General features: G+C 44.9%; 1 protein-coding gene and 1 long non-coding RNA gene across 7 annotated transcripts in view; one reads left to right on the top strand and one right to left on the bottom strand.

Annotated features, from left to right (window-relative positions):
* Positions 1-20294, bottom strand: part of NPHP4 (nephrocystin 4) — a 720559-nt gene that overhangs the window by 50698 nt on the left and 649567 nt on the right. For all 5 annotated transcript variants that reach the window (XM_063943436.1, XM_063943435.1, XM_063943440.1 and 2 more), the window contains 6 exons: positions 17465-17654; positions 14516-14599; positions 13014-13170; positions 11550-11635; positions 8373-8458; positions 89-260 (listed from right to left, as the gene is read on the bottom strand). In XM_063943436.1, the coding sequence (XP_063799506.1) occupies positions 89-260; positions 8373-8458; positions 11550-11635; positions 13014-13170; positions 14516-14599; positions 17465-17654 (775 nt within the window). The remainder of the gene's footprint in view (positions 1-88; positions 261-8372; positions 8459-11549; positions 11636-13013; positions 13171-14515; positions 14600-17464; positions 17655-20294) is intronic.
* LOC134966581 (uncharacterized) overlaps positions 1-20294 on the top strand; it is a 289870-nt gene that overhangs the window by 66792 nt on the left and 202784 nt on the right. The window lies entirely within an intron of this gene.

Below are 20294 nucleotides of genomic sequence, written 5' to 3'. Positions count from 1 at the left end.
AAGCTGCCGTCCATGCGGATTTTAATTAAATAACACTAAAAAGAATGTTTTCAGATGTAAAAACAGCATTTGACCCTTAACGACTGACCTTTAGTTCTTGTGGGTGGGAACTGTATGCTCTCACTTTCCGCACCACCTGTGTACCACGGAGAACCAGAGACATTTGGGTCAACTGGCCGGTTACGCAGCTGATGTCCACTCTTTTCAGGGAATGCACATAGATCTGCCAAATCTGAATCGGAGCAGCGAGCCAGGGATCCCTGTCACAGTGTAAACATAGGAAGCTAATAATTCATATACAACGTATCACAATCAGAAGTACAACAGGTTACACAATCTCCGGTCACTTGCTTATTTATTAACGAGGCACGGTGCATACACATTTGCTGTAACCCATAGGAACCTGCTTTCATTCTTCAATCTGTGTCAGGAAAAGCAATTAAGAGTCTAATTGGTTGCTATGGGTTACAAGACATTGCACCATTTTATTACATAAACCCCATAGTCAGGAAACACTGAATGCAGAATGCAGAACAGCCAGTTCAAATGTAAGCTTGTGGGTGGAACCCTGAAAGATCCGCACAGGTTTTCAATCAAGTTATATGTAAGTCATCAAGCATCATAACCCTCATGTGTCTTTCAACCCATCCAATGGTTGCACAGCTCAGGCACATAGAACATTACCTGCCGGCTTGCTTCAGATTTCCTGTCTTAAGGGCCCCATACGCTACAACGATAATGCCCAATTTCATCCAATTTCAGGTATTCGGCCCGATATATCGGGTGAAATCGGGCATTTTAGATGTGTTTCTGATGCGATGCGCGTTCCCGTGAGGGTCGGATCAGCTCCCCTAGATCGGTAGTGCTGCACTCGTGATATGTCGGTTCCCGCAGGCATGGCTGGGATCGTATACGATATACCGCATGCAAAATGTACCAAATCGCATGGAATCGTATGGAACCACTCCCGGGAAGCTCCCGGGAGAGTTCAAGGGAAATCGCCTCCGACATCAGCCGCAGACATATCGTTGTAGTGTATGGGGCCCTTAACATATGAAATTGTATATATAAAAAAGTACTGTATATTCCTCACCAGTGGCACATGCAGGGGGGATTTCTGAATACCCAGAAACCCCCAATGACAGACCAAATGTTTTTTTCAGAGATGGAGACACCCTTGTCTCCGTCTCTGCAACACCTGTGGGACATCCGTGATCAGCGCTGCCCTGCCACTGCCCGCCTGTGTAGCTGTCAGGGCTTCTGGGTCAGTCCACAGAAGCGCTGGCTGCTGTACAAGCTGTTTGCGGGCAGTGTGCCGCAATCACAGGCAGCTCTCCCAGAGCGAACAGGAGAGAGAGACTCTTCACCTCCCAGCATCCTGGCACCTAGAGTCACAGAAGAGGTCACATCAAAGGACAAGCAAGGTTGTGTGTGTATGTATATGCGGGGGTGGGGGGGATGCTCACTGTAAGCTTGCAAGTAATCTTTGTGTGTTTGCTATGTGTGTGTATATATATATATATATATATATATATATGTATGTACTGTATGTGTGTGTATACTGTGTGTATATATATACACACACACATATATACACACGTATAGTATACACTTACAAGACATACACACACATAGCATACACACACACACACACACACACACACACACACATATATATATATATATATATATATATATATACGGAAACCCCCCTCAAAAAATCCTGCGTTTGCCCCTGCTCACATCTATTGTGAGTCTCTGCTTGAACGTTTATTACAGGAGTAAGGCTCCACTTCTGATCCTCAAAACAACGTACAAAGCTTTACAAATGCAGTGTGCTTTTACAGTGTTAAGTATGGACTCGCTTGCGCATCCCACAGAGGCAGCATTACATTTTGGTATAATCTTCTGCTCTCTGAGGTAGCCCCTGCTAACTCCCTGTGGAGTCCCAGTGGGAGGCGGACCTGGGCATGGAATTGGAGCCTGATGTGCGGAGAAAACTGTTCCTTACTAGTTTCAAAATGTCCAAGTGTATTTCTCATACATAGATGCTAAACTCTTCCACAGAGTCTCCTTAACCCAGATAGGTTACATAATATTTGTCCTGCTTTGCCCTTTTATCAAGCGGTTTAGCTAGAGTGACTTTGACTCTGATCGAAGAGTGTTGGTCCTGCTCTCTGTATAATTCTTGGTGCAGGCCTGCAGAGCCTATGCTGTATTGTTTTATTTGTTTGTTTTGCTTTGTTTTTTTTCCCCGTTTGTACTTGTTCAGTATGTGATATGTTTATTTCATGAGTTTGGTTTCTTATGTGTGATTCTGCTCCTTCCATGTGGAGATCTTCCACCTCCCTCTCTTTCCTATAGCTGCTATTGTTCTTTATGTCAATCCTTTTTATTCTGGACACGGTTTTCTTTTGGAAAAATCAATAAAAATTCATATTTAAAAATATAAAAAGGGTTCAGTATGCTATTGTTGGAAATATTGCATGTTTATATATTTGTGTTCCTATTGTAAAGCTGGGTACACACTGACCGATATATCGGCCGTTCACTCGATTATCCGATATTTCGTGAGCCCATCGGCGGGTGTGTACCTCCGATACGTCTGTGAACAGGGTCGCTCACAGATATAACGCGTCAGCCCTGCAGCACAGCCAATGGCCGATATATGTACAGTAGATATATTGGTGCATCGTGCTGTGTGTATGGGCGGTCTGCCAAGCTCCTGTACACTTGCTGCAGGGACCGCCGGTGACTGACATCTCACCTGGGTGTGCACATTGAAATTCCCGCCAGTTGTGATGTCAGCCATGACTAGGGAGGCCAATCCCGGGCCATTTTTTCAAACCCGGAATTCAGAATTGAAAAAAATAATAATCCCAGGATTCCTGGTAATGAATTGTCCTTCAGTTTATTTATATGTGGGAGGGGGGCAGGGAGTTTCAATTTCAAGTTCAGAATTAAAGAAACAAAACATAAACCTACTCACTAGGACTGGAGTAGAGTGGCAGGCAGCATCACAGACATTCGGAGGCTGCAGACAGACCTCCGCTCTTCCCTTAAACTGATCCTGTCATCAGGCAGCGTGGCTTTAGTGTTCCCTGATGGGGTGGCATAGTGAAGTCAGTGGGAACTACTCGGCTTGAAAAGGCAGCATCTATGCCAAGTACTCAGTGTTACCGGGGGAGAAAGAGGCTTGCCGGGGTAGAGAGTGGCTGTCGGGGTAGAGAGAGGTGGGAAACTGCACATGTACAATTTAATCCCGTAGATCCCAGGATTCAAATCCCGGTGTTTTTGGGCCAGAATCCTGATCTCAAGATTGGCCTCCCCAGGCACGACACATCGGGCGGACGATTGGTAAGTGTGTATGCACCTACCAATCGTCTGACAGGGCGGTGGATCTGCCGATCCGTGGGCCAAGAGTGTACCCAGCTTAAGTCGCATATATAAGCATGTACATTTAAATATTGTTACACTCGCTCTTTCATTTATGAAATGATTCTCTTTCTGAATAACAGGTTAAGACTGTCACTATCAGTAACTTAATGAATAGGGGATGTTTCCCATATTTTACTAATTAGTTCATCTCTTTTTGCTTCTCTTTAAGGATTAGATATGGAAATAAATGATGCTGTTCTTTATATTTAGTAAGTACGTATATGCTTAGATGTGGGTCCACTGTCATCTTACGAGCTCATTACCACTATCGGGGCTCATGCGATGTTGAACAGTATTTGTGTATTAATCGCAAGCACAAAATGGGCCAAGGAGAAAGCAGAGCTGGCCGTATCCTGAAGTCTGGCATACAGTATGTGCCTGCATTACTCCTGTAGAGAACAGCAGTACAGGCATCAGGTTTATGCCAGGAGATGTGGCTGATTAGTGGTAGTAGAAAATGATAACATCACACTATACAATTATACACCATACAGTCCGTGTCTGGAGAGTACTATTAATAACTAATAGCCTCAAAACTCAATAACAAAACTACACAAGTTAAAAAAAGAAAAAAACAAAACAAAAAAAACTAATAGTCTCATTCACAGTATCATAGGAAATTAGAGCAAGACACAAAGAAAACATTGCGTCAAAATTATATGTAATTTTTCTGGTAGAACGCCCTCCGAGGCACTGTATGGCTGCACCCTCCTTGGAGGCATGACCAAGCCCATTATTATGCAATTTAAAATTGGTCCTAAGTAATGTCCTACACCAGCGGTTCCGGAACTCAGTTCTCAAGGCACCCTAACAGTCCAGGCTTTAAGTGAATTTGATTTAACCATGTATGCTCAGCCATGGATATTCTTAAAACCTGGACTGTTCAGGTTCCTTGAATACCCAGTTTGGGAACCACTGTCCTACACATTTCCATCTGTACCTGGTAAAAAAGCTCTGAGTTCTTTTACGTTGGCAGTGGGATGTGGACGAGTGCTGATATACGAGCCAGACTTACAGTATAGACAAGTGCTGCGGGGTAGCGTTTGTGGGTGATCAGTAATGACTCTAAGTATTGTATCTTCATTATAAGATCATTTTAGATGTGATTTATAGATTTATTTATTTTTCTTCATACCAACACTTGCAGGATGTTTAAACCCTTTATAATTTTGGAGGAGTAAGAAAATGAGGCAGGTAACACCGGCTGTTTATTTCTGCAACTAACAGCGGTGGCGCAATAAAATTCAATATTTGCCTCAGACAGTTTTATTGGATGTTTTAGAAACGTATTTGAGACTGAATTTGTAAAGCTATAAAATGTGATTCAGCGGTAAGGAGAATATAAATAACATTTCTTTTGTTAGACTTCAGCCAGGGCATTCTTATTAACTGGAACATGGATGTAAACAAAAAAAAAAAAGGAGAGTGGTTCAGGAAATGAACAAGAAAGCTATTCTTTAATAGACGGGGCTCCTCTAAAGCTTTTTTTGTGGATTTCTTCTTCCCAAAAAGCTTCATATATTTTTTAGATCTAGATATCGGCTGACATGATTTATTTATACATATTATTTGGCTTACAAACAAGTTGATAGCAGATGCTTTTCCTCTTTATGGAAATAATAAAAACAATAATAATAATATTATTAATAAAAAGTATTTTAAAACACGACACATAATAAACGGGAGTATTAAGTGAGCTAAGCATTTGGGTTGGAGTTTTATTTATTTTTTTACTAAAGGGCATTAATGAGATGCGGAAGCAAACAGGTAAGTCTTGATTCTGAAGGTCTCTAGAGTGGACCTCTTACAAACTATGGTGGTCATTCCGAGTTGTTCGCTCGTTGCCGATTTTCGCTATGCTGCGATTTGTTGCTAAATGCGCATGCGCATGGTACGCAGCACGTATGCGCTTAGTTATTTAACTAAAAACTTAGCAGTTTTGCTGTTGTTCGTGCGGCGCTTTTCAGTCGCACTGCTGATCGGTGAGTGATTGACAGGAAAGGGGCGTTTCTGGGTGGTAACTGAGCGTTTTCCGGGAGTGTGCTAAAAAACGCAGGCGTGTCAGGGAAAAACGCAGGGCGTGTTTGTGACGTCAAACCAGGAACTAAACGGACCGAGCTGATCGCAATCTAGGAGTAGGTCTAGAGCTACTCAGAAACTGCAAGAAAATATTTAGTAACAATTCTGCTACTCTTTCGTTCGCAATTCTGCTAAGCTAAGATACACTCCCAGAGGGCGGCGGCCTAGCGTTTGCAATGCTGCTAAAAGCAGCTAGCGAGCGAACAACTCGGAATGAGGGCCTATATGATACCACTTTCACACCGTCTGAAGGCGGGTCGCACCTGGGAGCCTGACACATGAGCTCCCAGTGCGACCCGCCTCAATACTCCTTTCACACCGCAGACTGCAACCCGGCATATTGCCGAAATGGTGACGTCGGCGTGGGCGGTGCTGGGTGATCACATGATCTCCAAGCGCCGCCCGTACACACACTGTGAACGCGAAATGGGTCGCACTGACCCAGCTCCCGTTCACACTGCACAGCGAGCCGGGTTGAACACAAGTTCAACCCTGCTCGCTAGCAGGGTTGAAATACCGGGTCGCTCAACCCGGTATATTGCCCCTGGTACCTTTCACACTGCACAGGAACATGGGTAATGCGTGCTCATGTGACAATAACCCGTGTTTAAAGCTGCTGGTGTGAAAGGGGTATGAGACAGCAGGTTCCAAAGTGTCCGAGCCTCAAAGCTAAAATTTTGACTCCCAAAGGAAGTATGGGAGATGTTAGTTATACCCCTTACAGACTGACAGAGCCAGGTTACACCCGGGAATGTGTTCCTGGACACATCCCAGGACACAACCCGGGAATGACCCCTTTCACACTGCACTTAGACCTGGGATCGACCCAGGACAGCCCTCGTTTACACTGATCCCGGGAAATCCCTCCAAATACATATGTATGTCATTAGAAATGGCCATTTTTCTGGCTCACATACTGTAGATGAGGTCACAATAGGCAAGCAAAGGGAGAGCTGCTTTTTCAGAGTCTTCATTTTATTAACAGCTTGCTGTTGTGTACGGACAAAACCTCTGGCTTCAAGCAGCTTTGCAATGTTCTTATAAACAATAGCGTGCTTCACTCTGCCTGTTATCTGTCTCTTTATTTCCTCCTCCCCCTTATGCTGAGCAGCTCTCTAATCTCTTGATCTGTCCAGGTCGCCATATTGCCTGTCTCCTCCGCTTCCAGGGCTTCTCCTCCGCTTTCCCGGGCTCTGGATGATGACATCATCTTTTCTGAGCCTAAGAAAGCTCCAATGAGAGGCCTTTTAACAGTCCTGTGTACTGAATACCGGGTAGGGCCCATTCACACTGCACTGCATCCCAGGTCGATTCCGGATTCAGCCCAGGTCGAGACCTGGGATGAAATGCCGGGACGCTCGACCTGGGATATTCTTTCAGGACCCTTTCACACTGAGCAAATTCCCGGGTTGATGCGGGTTCATGTGCAATAACCCGGGAAATATTTGTCAGTCTGAAAGGGGTATTACATACTTTCATCTGTGGATCAGAGTAAGCGAGGGGGAGTGTAAGGAAGGGGAAGATGCTTCAGGTACCTTGGACCCTGAGTACTAGAAAGACAGTCTTGCAGTGGATTCACCAACTTACGGCTAGCCAGTGTTGGGAATAGAGAATGGGTGTTATGTGGCAGGAACAAGGTTGGTTCTGCCCTGAAGGTGGGTTACCATCTACAGAAAATTACCTCCTCTCCTAATCAGAGCTGTGTGTTACTTCTCACTATATGACGCTGTGGAGGGGGAATGTGATGTGAGTGAAAGGACCAATCACAATCCACAATCACATATTATCGTTGGCTTTAACCAATAGTTTTAAAAATACAACAATAATCAACGCTAAATCAGGCTTGTTTAGCATCTAATAATGGTATCATTTTAAAACTACAGTATTAACTAAGGTGTCAGCAGAAATGACCCTACCAGTAAGTCCAGCAGCACCAGTAGGAAATGCACACAAACACCGGTTTTCCATATACACAGGTTGGGCCTGGATGGAATAGAACCCGTTACCCCAGTTTGTTAGAGCTTACATTAAAAGGAAAATGGAAAGCATGGGATACATGTTTGCTATGAACAGTTGAGCAGAACTATAAAGTATCTATTTTCAGAGATTGCGACAGTTATAGCATAACACCCCCATGAATGAGAAAGTCACTTTTGGGTGGAGATGAATAAGGCAAACAACAAAATTGCATATTTGTTACCTTGAGTTTGGCATACTTTATCATCAGTGGGTTCCCCCAAAGCTTGTAAGATTTCACATGCCAGACAAATAACATCCAGTTTTACATTATAAGTTAATACAATACCCCAAAAACACATTTTTCAACTGATCAATAAGGATGTATCAACCAAACGCACGTAAATTTCAGCAAGAACGGGTGTCCAACTAGCTACACATATTCTACAGTTGTCCTCTTTTTGATTGACTAATAATAAATCCATGTTATTTTCTATTTCTACAATGCTGGAAAAAATAAATTTGAATGTTTTTTTGGTAACAGAAGTATTAAGATGTCTAAAAATCAGATACAGAAGTGTTCTCATACACTATTGCCGCAGCCCTTCTCAGAGCACCAGGTCCTGTGTTACTCGGCTCGCAACGAGCATCTTTGTCATGACGCATGACGTATTGAGGCTCTATGAGGACACATCTACAGGCCTCCAGAAAGGAACATTCCATATCTTGGGCTGTGTGTGCCACTGTGAGGTCACCAGGACCCAGGCCCGGATAACAGCCCATCCCAGCGATCAGTAAGAAATAAAATGATATCGTTAAGCTTATTACAAATGTCTAAAGGGTGCTGTTTCCCAATTAAACTAGAGGAACTGTAATTCATAGAAATGAGGTCTACTTACGTATAAAGTGCAACAAAGAAGTTTTTAATCTGTGGGCTCGGTCCTCCAGCAACTTTTAAAAACACGTCTTGAGGTTCTCCAGGGCCCTGGATAATCAGAGGAAATTAGAAATCTGGACAGTTTCAGCTCAGGAATTTATTTTAACAGAGTGTTAGTGTCAGCCCACACAGACCCACATTGTTGTGTTACTGGCTGAATATAGGGTAGTCGGGAAGGGTGATTTATTGGTATATTGGTATACAGTCTGGGAGCAGGTTTTGTAAGGTGGAAGACCTACATCTGGATGCTATGGTACAGTATCTATGCCTCTTCCCTCATGCTGACTTCCATCACTGCTCTGTACTGCCAGCTTAACAATGTCGTTAGCAAATAGCTATGAATACATGAAATAATACTAGGTAATAGGTAAATGGAGGGATTTTAATGATGTAGTTTGAGAAATGTATCTTGTTGACTAGAACATTCAGAGCCTAACCTGACAAACAAATGTCACACTGAAAAAGGAAAAACAGGTCAGTGTAATATTAAAGTAGTCTGTCAGTGAGCCTCAGCCTGCTACATGTATGTAGTGGGAGGAGGGTTCTCATCCACCTTACATTGTACCCATGCCTAACATTTCTTACTGATACTTATATAAAACCATATAAAAACAAACAAATACAGTATGAACATTGTTTAATATAACATTATACACATTTCTCATACTTCAAAAATAATTACTATATACTGTGCTTTGGAGGGCTCTCTGCTCCTTCCACTATATACCTCTCAGGGGTTTATGTACTAAGCCTTGGAGAGAGATAGAGTGGACAGAGATAAAGTACCAGCCAATCAGCTTCTAATCGTCATTTTTCAAACACAGTCTGTAATATGGCAGTTAGAAGATGATTGGCTGGTACTTTATCTCTCTTCACTTTATTTCTCTCCAAGGCTTATTACAAAGATCCCTCAGTCTGTCATTTCCTGTTGCCTCCATTCCCCTCCACACATCATGTCACTGCCCCTGTCACATGCAGCCCTGTCCACACTAACACATCACTCATCTCCTGATATACTCTGTGCTGCTGAGGAACCTGCTCCTTCCACTACATAATTATCAGTCTGTTATTTCCTGTTGCCACCATTCTCCTCCTCACATCATGTCACTGCCCCTGTCACATGCAGCCCTGTCCTCACTAACACATCACTCATCTCCTGATATACTCTGTGCTGCTGAGGAACCTGCTCCTTCCACTACATAATTATCAGTCTGTTATTTCCTGTTGCCACCATTCCCCTCCTCACATCATGTCACTGCCCCTTTCACATGCGGCCCCGTCTTCACTGACACATCACTCAACTCCTGATATTCTCTGTGCTGCAGAGGGCTCCCTGCTCTTTCCACTATGTAATTCCCAGTCTGTTAATTCCTGTTTATTCCATTCTACTCCTCACATAATGTCACTGCCCCTTTCACATGCGGCCCTGTCCTCACTGATACATCACTCATCTCCTGATATACTCTGTGCTGCTGAGGAACCTGCTCCTTCCACTACATAATTATCAGTCTGTTATTTCCTATTGCCACCATTCTCCTCCACACATCATGTCACTGCCCTTATCACATGCAGTCCTGACCTCATTGATACATCACTCATCTCCTGATATACTCTGTGCTGCTGAGGAACCTGCTCCTTCCACTATATAATTCTCAGTCTGTTATTTCCTTTTGCCACCATTACCCTCCTCACATCATGTCACTGCCCTTATCACATGCAGCCCTGTCCTCACTAATACATCACTCATTTCCTGATATACTCTGTGCTGCGGAGGGCTCCCTGCTCTTTCCACTATGTAATTCCCAGTCTGTTAATTCCTGTTTACTCCATTCTACTCCTCGCATCATGTCACTGCTCCTTTCACATGCGGCCCTGTCCTCACTGATACATCACTCATCTCCTGATATACTCTGTACTGCTGAGGAACCTGCTCCTTCCACTACATAATTATCAGTCTGTTATTTCCTATTGCCACCATTCTCCACCACACATCATGTCACTGCCCTTATCACATGCAGCCCTGTCCTCACTGACACATCACTCATCTCCTGATATACTCTGTGCTGCTGAGGAACCTGCTCCTTCCACTATATAATTCTCAGTCTGTTATTTCCTGTTTCCTCCATTCTACTCCTCACATTATGTCACTGCTCTTGTCACATGCAGTCACGCAGGACAAGCAAATCAATATTTCCCACAGAATCTGCACGCTCATCTCCTTAAACACCGGGTGCAGCTGTCAGCAGTGCGATTATACATTGGCTACACTGACCACGTGAAAACTGATGGAATCCTAGATGAGCGAGAACTGAGGACTAGTCAAACACATTCAAAATGAAGGACACAGATTTTTTTACTGTGTAAAATGGCTGATGTGTTTGCTGTCTAACATATCAGGCATCCATCAATGACGAATGGGGAACTCCCATACTGTAGATTCTGTTCTACATAATATCCTAAGATGCACCCGATGCTGCGGTTCAGCTCTGTGTATGGATATTATGTAAAACCGTATGCACTGTGCATTATAGGATTAGCCCAATGGAGACTTGCCTTGGTCAGAAGCCCAGCTTCTTTCTACTAAACACATAAGGGTTAAATTTATGAAGGTGGGAGTTGTTTTAGAACTGGTGATGTTGCTCATAGCAACCAATCAGATTCTACTTAACATTTATCTAGCTGCTTCTAGAAGATAATTGATGGAATAGGATTGGTTGTTATGGGCAACATCACCAGTTCTAAAAAAACTCCCACCTTAGTAAATTTGCCCCGTAGTCTATGTTTATTTCCAGTCACAGCTAAGATTTTACTATTGATGGATAGTTGCAATAAAATGTAATATAAACAATATATTAAGTGGTTGAGTGTCTATAGCTATTTTGCTTTTTGTCTGTTTTCCAGCAGTTATATACTGTAGTAGGGTGCACCCCACTCCAGAACACATTAATGCTGCAGGACGGAGTAGCACCATTATCTAGATAAGATATTATCTGTGCAATATACAGTATAAATATCACTCATTATCTGCACTACATTCATCTGTGGCTCTTATATAAATGTCTCTCAGAACATAAGGAGAATATTAGAGAAATAGTATTGATCCATGTGTAAGGTGAAACATGAAAGATAAGTCGTATACCAGTTTCTTTGTATCACAGATAATATTGGGGTCGCTGCTGCATACGTAAAGGTCGGGTTCCGTACCAGGCGTTCCAACAGGGGCCCCTGGTAACAAATAAACATATTTATCAACTGAGGTTTTACACTTAATGCTTCTTGTATATGACTTAGAGTGTACTGGCTACACACAGTGTATGGGCTTTCTATATGCACTGTCTTTTCATGTAAAAAGCATTATAGCTATACATACAAACAATTATCATTAGTAAAATAAAAACATACTACATTCCAACTACAATATACCTTACTGCAAGGACAATGTTATATCTTATACAGACGGACCTGGGTAAGTGGGACCTCTATTACTGGGACTAATTGTGAGGTCCCGGCATTTTTGCACCAAAAAACCTCTGTTAGTGACACTGTCAAACCTCTTTAGAGGAGTCTGATTTTTCTGAATTATTAGGAATAATCTCCTCTATAACTGAGACGACTGCTGTTAGGATCTCTTTAAGTGAGATTAGTACAGTTTATTAACCTCTATAAAGAGGGGATGTATTGGGATCCCTGAGCTTAAGATGCCGGCAGTCAGAATACAGATAGCGGCATCCCGATGTGCAGCATCCCGACACCTGCAAGGTAAGTATCCTAACCCTCCTCTTCTATCCTCCTAGCCCTTCTTTCCCGCAGCCTGATTCTAGCCGTTCCACCCCACGCAGCCTAACCCTAACCCTCCCCAGTGGTGCCTAAACCTAACCTTTCCCCCCGCAGCCTAAACCTAACACACACCCCCCGCCCCACACACACACCCTCTTCCCCGCACTATAACGCCCCAGCATACTTACGTTCGGAATTCCGGCACCAGCATTCCGATCCATGTCAGTATTCTGGCATCGGCATTCTGACCAGTGCCAGGATTCTGACATCAGTATTCCAACCTTTACAATCTCCATAACTGGGATTAGTACAGGTTTTGACAAGTCTCCAGGTGATACCCCACTAAAGTACACTGCACCTGGACTTACAGGAGTATCCTGTTTACACCTGCAGGAGCGAGAACCTCTATAAGTGAGAAACTGGGTAAGTGAGATACCTCTTTAAGTGAGACTAAACGTGCCGTCCCTTGGGATCCCACTTAACCAGGTTCAACTGTATCTGTCAACAGACATCAGTCAGATACAATTATTAGCAGCTGAGCTATGAATTGTAGGATTAAGGGTTCCCAAAAATGGGCAAATATTTGGTAAATGTGGCGTTAGCTCCACATAACATGGTGGAAATGTCACAGAAGGTGGTAGGACAACACTGCAGGACTGGAGAACACTAACTGGTCCGCACTAGTGAATGATCCAGCAGGAGGAACCCCCCCTGAGTGGTTCACCAGCAGCAGGGTTCCAGATTTACATCCTACCAGACTGGAATCATCAGTCCTGCATCGTCTGTCGGAGCGAAAGTCCAGGTATCGCACTGAAAAACCCCATACCTGGAAGAGTGTACCATGGCGGCAGCCGGATGGATTTTTTCAAGAATGTCAGTTCCGGGTGATAAAATCGAAATGTCTGATCAACAACGTGTGGCTGAGGCTCAACATTCACTTGGAGCATGGCAATGGGTTTCCCATCGTGTGCCCTGAATGACACCTGTATGGGTTATATAAAGGGTCAGCATTATGTAACGTAGAAGATAAATGTAAATTATTGTGTAAACTTCTACAACTGTGACATAACCTCCAGAATATTATTATTATGTCAAATAACATGAGGAACATGACAGTTTATACTCCGCAATTGATATTAATTTGACTTGCAAATTAATATTAACATTCCAGCTGTCTTGTTGTAAGAATATATATTAAAGATTGTGTGTAACCTCTCAGGATATGGGCTGGTGTCAGTTGTGTTTGAAACAATGGGGGTCATTCCGAGTTGATCGCTCGCTAGCACTTTTTAGCAGCCTTGCAAACGCTATGCCGCCTCCCGCTGGGAGTGTATTTTAGCTTAGCAGAAGTGCGAACGAAAGGATTGCACAGCGTCTACAAAATTATTTTGTGCAGTTTCAGAGTAGCTTCAGACCTACTCAGCGCTTGCGATCACTTCAGACTGTTCAGTTCCTGTTTTGACGTCACGAACACGCCCTGCATTCGCCCAGCCACGCTTACGTTTTTCCTGGCACGCCTGCGTTTTTACGAACACTCCCTGAAAATGGTCAGTTGACACCCAGAAACGCCCCCTTCCTGTCAATCACTCTGCGGTCAGCAGTGCGACTGAAAAGCTTCGCTAGACCTTGTGTGAAACTACATTGTTCGTTGTAATAGTACGACGTGCATGCGCATTGCGCCGCATACGCAGAACTGCCTTTTCTTGCCTCATCGCTGCACAGGGAACGAAAGCAGCAAGCGATCAACTCGGAATGACCCCCAATGTTCATCCATGCTCTCTAATCCCTTGTCTAATCGCTATAGAAATACTGAATAGGGAATACCATCACAGGGAACAGAAACTGCCAAGCTGCCACAACAGGAGATAGTTTACTTTTTGCAGGGCTGCCAAACGGGGATGCACAAAATACCTGGTATTGGATCTCTCTAGGGGAACTGGCTCCAGGAGGTATAATAAACACACCAACAAAATAGAGCAGCCACACCCCTCAGCTTCTGCAGAGCCCAGGGATGATGGGGTAATCGTATGCTTACCCATACCCACCCTAGTACCTTAGTAAAGGCAATGCTTACTTATTAATGTCTTATAGCTATATCTCACTTTCTCCCATATTCAACCATGAAAATCATCCTTGGTAAATGTCACCTTCCTTTACAAAACGTAAAAGGAATTTTAAATTAGTAGGCTGTGTTTGAAAATGACAGATAGGAGCTGATTGGTTAGTACTTTATATCTCTCCATACTTTGATAAATACCCCCTCTACAGTATATCTGAATAGAAAATGTGTAAAATGAAATAAGTCTCTATGACCAATGTTGTTCTTACCTTTATCCGCTTAGAAGACATGGCGTTTAACTTGTACTGTGGAAACCCGTCAGAGTGTTTCTGCAAATCAGTTGTGCCAGGATTCTGAGTCCACAGACAAAGCAGTTACACATTAATAGGTAATTATGATGTATGTACATATACATGCAGTGTAAACGTTGTGCTGGGGATCCGGTATAAAATACCAGCAGACGGGATTACGGCTGTCAATATAGTAACAGCGGCATCCTATCTGCCAGAAAACCGTCTGTGAGTCCGCGGGTTTCCTTCCCGGGCTCGCTGCTCTTCAGGACAGGTGGCGAGCTTCGCTTGCCACAGGTTCTATTTCTACTCGGTTGGTGGCGTGGACCCACCAACCGAGTGGGAATTACGGGCGTGTCGGGATAATGTCGCCGGTATAATGTCTGAACGCCGTGATCCCAACAGCTGGCATTTTAACTGCATCCCGTGCTGGGGATCATGAACCGATACTGTACTACACCATATTTTAGTGGACCTGCTGTATTGGGATGCGGTTATGTGACCGGCGGTCGGGAGATCGCCGATCACTATACTGACGCCGGAATCCCACCCGGTGGAAAGCCCGACAGTCAGCATGCCGACTGACAGGGACTATTCCCCCTCGTGGGTGTCCATGACACCTACAGAGTGGGAATAGAACCTGTGGCAAGAGCAGCAAGCCACCAAGCCCACTGCATGGTGAGGCTTCACTGCACTCGCCGACTTTCTAAACATTGGGATCCCGGTGTCGGTATGGTGACCGGCGGTATCCCAACCGCTGGTCACCCATACCCAACCCGCTGTAGCTCATAAGTACAGGAATAATACACAGAAGGAATATGGATCGATTAAAAATAAATAAATGGGCACCATAACAGCAACACTAATACACCTTCTCCACCAAAATCCCAGGTCCGACCCTGTTCACACCCCACCTTCAACCCGGGGTTTTCTCCTGCAGGGTCCACAGGTTACCCACAGGATAACATTGGGATATGAGGTAGCGATTGTCTGCTCAGGCAATTGAGTTTTTTTAGTTTGGTGCGGCAGGAGCCGGACCATGGTCAATGGGCTGCTGGTTTTTAGCAGCCATAAGTTTTTTTATTTTATTTTTATAGTCTTACTGTATTTTTTGACCAATCTTTCTAAAAAGTGTCTTATGCGTCTCGTACGTACCTTAGAAAGAGTCGCTCCAACAACTCCCCGCCGGGTCGCGACAACGCTTACCCACGTGTACAGTGCTGTTTCGGCGGGCGTCTGTGTAGGATGTACTGGCAAGTCCAGCACACGTTACCAGGCTGTGGCCAGAGCACGGGGAGAAGGTAAGACATCGGTTCCACTTAGTAGGGGAAACACGAGTCACATCCGCACTGTTTCGGGATGGAGACTACCAACGCTGCCTCGGGTGCACCAGCGCTAGGCCTCAGGGATCATAGGCTCCAGGGGTAGTATGAGGCCGCGATCCCTGGGGTTGATGTCAGCTGTGGGGAGTAAGATGCTCCCTTGGTCGCCCTCCCCCCGGTTCATGACCAGTTTCCGCTTCTGTCTGAGACGCTGTGTATCTAAAAGGACCCAGTCACAGCATAGGCAGCTGTATGACTGGTGCGTCTGTGTTCACTTGGGCATCTGTGTTCACTGTAGGTTCACGGGGCGATTGTGTACACTAATAGCGTCTGGATCCACTCAGCGTTCACTAACGTATTGATCAATCCTGGAAGCGGGGTGAAGTCTCCCTGTATCCCACTCTACTGAGCCGGGTGATACAGCACTTAGTCTCTATCTACCTTTGGTACGAACAGTTGGGTAAATGCCTGATGCATATGACTCTGTAAATTATTGCTGTTTAAACTCCTATATAAGGTAGTGCAGTAATATGTTTCTCCTACATACTTGAAATGTATCTGTAGTTGATTATGTGCTCATATTGCTTATTAATATATAACCTGTGACTGATTGCTAGTGTGATTGCTGACTTTACTATTTTCTGTCAGTTTATGTGTATTCCGATCCTCAATGCTGGTGCAAAGCAGGGAGGGATTGGATTTTATGTCACTTTAACAAATTTTAATGTGATTGCAGTCACAATTTGTGTAGTAACACTGTAAAGGTATGTGATTATTTATCATGTCTAAGAGAGGCAAGGGTGAGTATACACTCTCCACAGAAGCACCAACACTCATGTCATGTTTGTCTTGCAAAGCTGGGTTAACCTCTCAGGATTTGGTTCAAAATGGATTATGTGCAAATTGTTTTAGCTTTCACCAAAGCCTCTTGAATAATCCGAGGCAGGCACAGGTTCAGGTTGAACCCCCATGGGCTACTTTTGCACAGACATTATCCAGTATAGCTGAGCGGATAATGCCAGCTCCTATACCAGGGATAGGTTACCCTATTAACCCTTACATGCAACATTCCACCTGGGAGTTATCACATCCAGTACAGGAATCGGCAGCCTCTCAACAGAAACAGGCTGAAAGGCCGGTGGTAAGTAAATCATATAGACATGAAACAACATCTTCAAAGTCTACTTGTCTACTTAATGTTTTTTTGGTGTAGTTTTCTTCGTAGAGTGACCGGGAACCCCAATTAGTGCACCGTGTACCCTCGCTTCGCTCGGCACAGATTACCGTTCCAATCGTAGTCCACGTGGATCGTTAAGTATGAAAACGTTCAAAAAAAGAAACAAATCGTGAAAAACTCATGTTGACCTTTTGACCTAGAACATATCAACCTAGAGACCCTGTCGACCTAGAAACCCTGTCGACCTAGTTACTGTCGACCAATAGTGGTCAACCTAGATAGTGTCGACCTAGAGACCGGATCCCCATCAATACACCATGCGTTGCGAGACCCTCTGTGGACAAAGATGCAGCGTCGCTGGCTGATCAGTACATTAGGGGGCATTAGGGGTTTGGAGACATGAAAGAATGAAGCTTATTATTTACACACCTGCAACATGGGGATGTAGCTCACGCAGAAAGTCTGATATTTAAATGGGATATAGACTGTCTCCTTGGGCCGCAGGTAGAGCTGGGGCGTATCACTCTGCTGTTGTAGATGAAACATATTTTCTTCTAGAGGTGTCTGCGTATTTGTTAGTTGTTTAAAATGCCTCCATTCCTGTGTATCCGTAATGACCCTGGAAGGAAAAGTCAGGATACAGATAAACTAGAAGTCCCAAACAGGAGTTTCTGAAGTACAGTTATAGAGTTTGCTATGAAGTTCAGAATGAATCTAGAAAACCAGCGCAGTCAGGCCAAGATAGCAAGATCAGGGTTTATGTGGCATTTAAAATCTCATTATCTTGCTTTCTTAAGCTCACTACTGAAGCAGGGTGACCACGGCCTTTCCTCCCATGAGGGGACATGAGAACCTAGGTGTCTGTGCACACTTCTAGGATGTTCCCTTCGCCTCCTAGCCTCAACCTTCTTCCTTGTCCTACAACGTACAGTAGCTCCAGTCACCACAGTCTGCAAAACTTACCTGCACATCCAGCATCAGCCCTTCCTCCTGCAACCACTGTGTTAGGTTCTCAGCAACTGACAGTGCGAGAGAATTGCTCACTGCTCAGTGCCTACTACACTCACTGTGTAATTCAGCATGATATTAACATATAGACTGCTAGAGGAAGTGTAAAGGGCCCCATACACTACAACGATATGTCTGAGGCTGAAGTCGGATGCAGTTTCCCTTGAACTCCCCTGTGACCTTCCCAGGAGTGATTCCATACGATTTGGTACTTTTGTGCTATTTTTGCATAAGATATATCGCATGCGATTGATGAAGCCGCTATACATCACATGCAATATATCGTACAGCATACAATTGTACCATGAGATATATCTGATGGACTGGATAGAGGGCTACTGGGGCTGGGAGTGTCCTGAGAATGCCAGTCAACCTCCCTGTGACACATCGCATGCAATATATCACATGCACAAAAAACACACTTTTTTCATCCGATTCCATCCAATTCCGATATATCATTAGTGCAGCACCAACGACATAGGGGATCATATCCCATAGCCACGGGGACGGCATCAGATTGGATATGATCTAAAACACATACGATTGTACACAATTTCATACAATATATCAGACGGATATATCGGAATTGTGTAAAATCGTACTAGTGTATGGGGCCCTTTAGAGATTGGTGTGTCACCCTACACTTGTTCCCACAGTCAATAATTGCAGAGTCTGGGCGATTGGAGCATCACAGAGTAATGAAAAGAAATGCATTGCTGGATATTCTCTCAAAAACACTGCTCTGGGGCCTGAAGGTGTACCACGCATGGTGTATGGTGCAGATGTGCTGTACGTGGTGTATGGTGCATTGGTGTATGGTGCAGATGTGCCACACGTGGTATATGTGGCAATGGTGTATTGTGCAGATGTGCCGCACGTGGTATATGGTGTATGGTGCAGATGTGCCGCATGTGGTATATGGTGCAATGGTGTATGGTGCAGATGTGCCGCACGTGGTGTATGGTGCAGATGTGCTGCACGTGGTGTATGGTGCAGATGTGCCGCACGTGGTGTATGGTGCAGATGTGCCGCACGTGGTATATGGTGCAATGGTGTATGGTGCAGATGTGCCGCACGTGGTATATGGTGTATGGTGCAGATGTGCTGTACGTGGTGTATGGTGCATTGGTGTATGGTGCAGATGTGCCACACATGGTATATGTGGCAATGGTGTATGGTGCAGATGTGCCGCACGTGGTATATGGTGTAGATGTGCCGCACGTGGTATATGGTGCAATGGTGTATGGTGCAGATGTGCCGCACGTGGTGTATGGTGCAGATGTGCCGCATGTGGTGTATGGTGCAGATGTGCTGCACGTGGTGTATGGTGCAGATGTGCCGCACGTGGTGTATGGTGCAGATGTGCAGCACGTGGTGTATGGTGCAGATGTGCCGCACGTGGTGTATGGTGCAGATGTGCAGCACGTGGTGTATGGTGCAGATGTGCCACACGTGGTGTATGGTGCAGATGTGCAGCACGTGGTGTATGGTGCAGATGTGCCGCACGTGGTGTATGGTGCAGATGTGCTGTACGTGGAGTATGGTGCAGATGTGCCGCACGTGGTGTATGGTGCAGATATGCAGCACGTGGTGTATGGTGCAGATGTGCCGCACGTGGTGTATGGTGCAGATGTGCTGCACGTGGTGTATGGTGCAGATGTGCCGCACGTGGTGTATGGTGCAGATGTGCCGCACGTGGTATATGGTGCAATGGTGTATGGTGCAGATGTGCCGCACGTGGTATATGGTGTATGGTGCAGATGTGCTGTACGTGGTGTATGGTGCATTGGTGTATGGTGCAGATGTGCCCCACGTGGTATATGTGGCAATGGTGTATGGTGCAGATGTGCCGCACGTGGTATATGGTGTAGATGTGCCGCACGTGGTATATGGTGCAATGGTGTATGGTGCAGATGTGCCGCACGTGGTGTATGGTGCAGATGTGCAGCACGTGGTGTATGGTGCAGATGTGCCGCATGTGGTGTATGGTGCAGATGTGCTGCACGTGGTGTATGGTGCAGATGTGCCGCACGTGGTGTATGGTGCAGATGTGCAGCACGTGGTGTATGGTGCAGATGTGCCGCACGTGGTGTATGGTGCAGATGTGCAGCACGTGGTGTATGGTGCAGATGTGCCGCACGTGGTGTATGGTGCAGATGTGCTGTACGTGGAGTATGGTGCAGATGTGCCGCACGTGGTGTATGGTGCAGATATGCAGCACGTGGTGTATGGTGCAGATGTGCCGCACGTG

This window comes from Pseudophryne corroboree, chromosome 10 (genome assembly GCF_028390025.1).
Source record: "Pseudophryne corroboree isolate aPseCor3 chromosome 10, aPseCor3.hap2, whole genome shotgun sequence".
Classification (NCBI taxonomy): Eukaryota; Metazoa; Chordata; class Amphibia; order Anura; family Myobatrachidae; genus Pseudophryne; species Pseudophryne corroboree.
The sequence above is the reverse complement of the archived record's forward strand: the minus strand, read 5'-3'. Positions and strand labels throughout refer to the sequence as shown.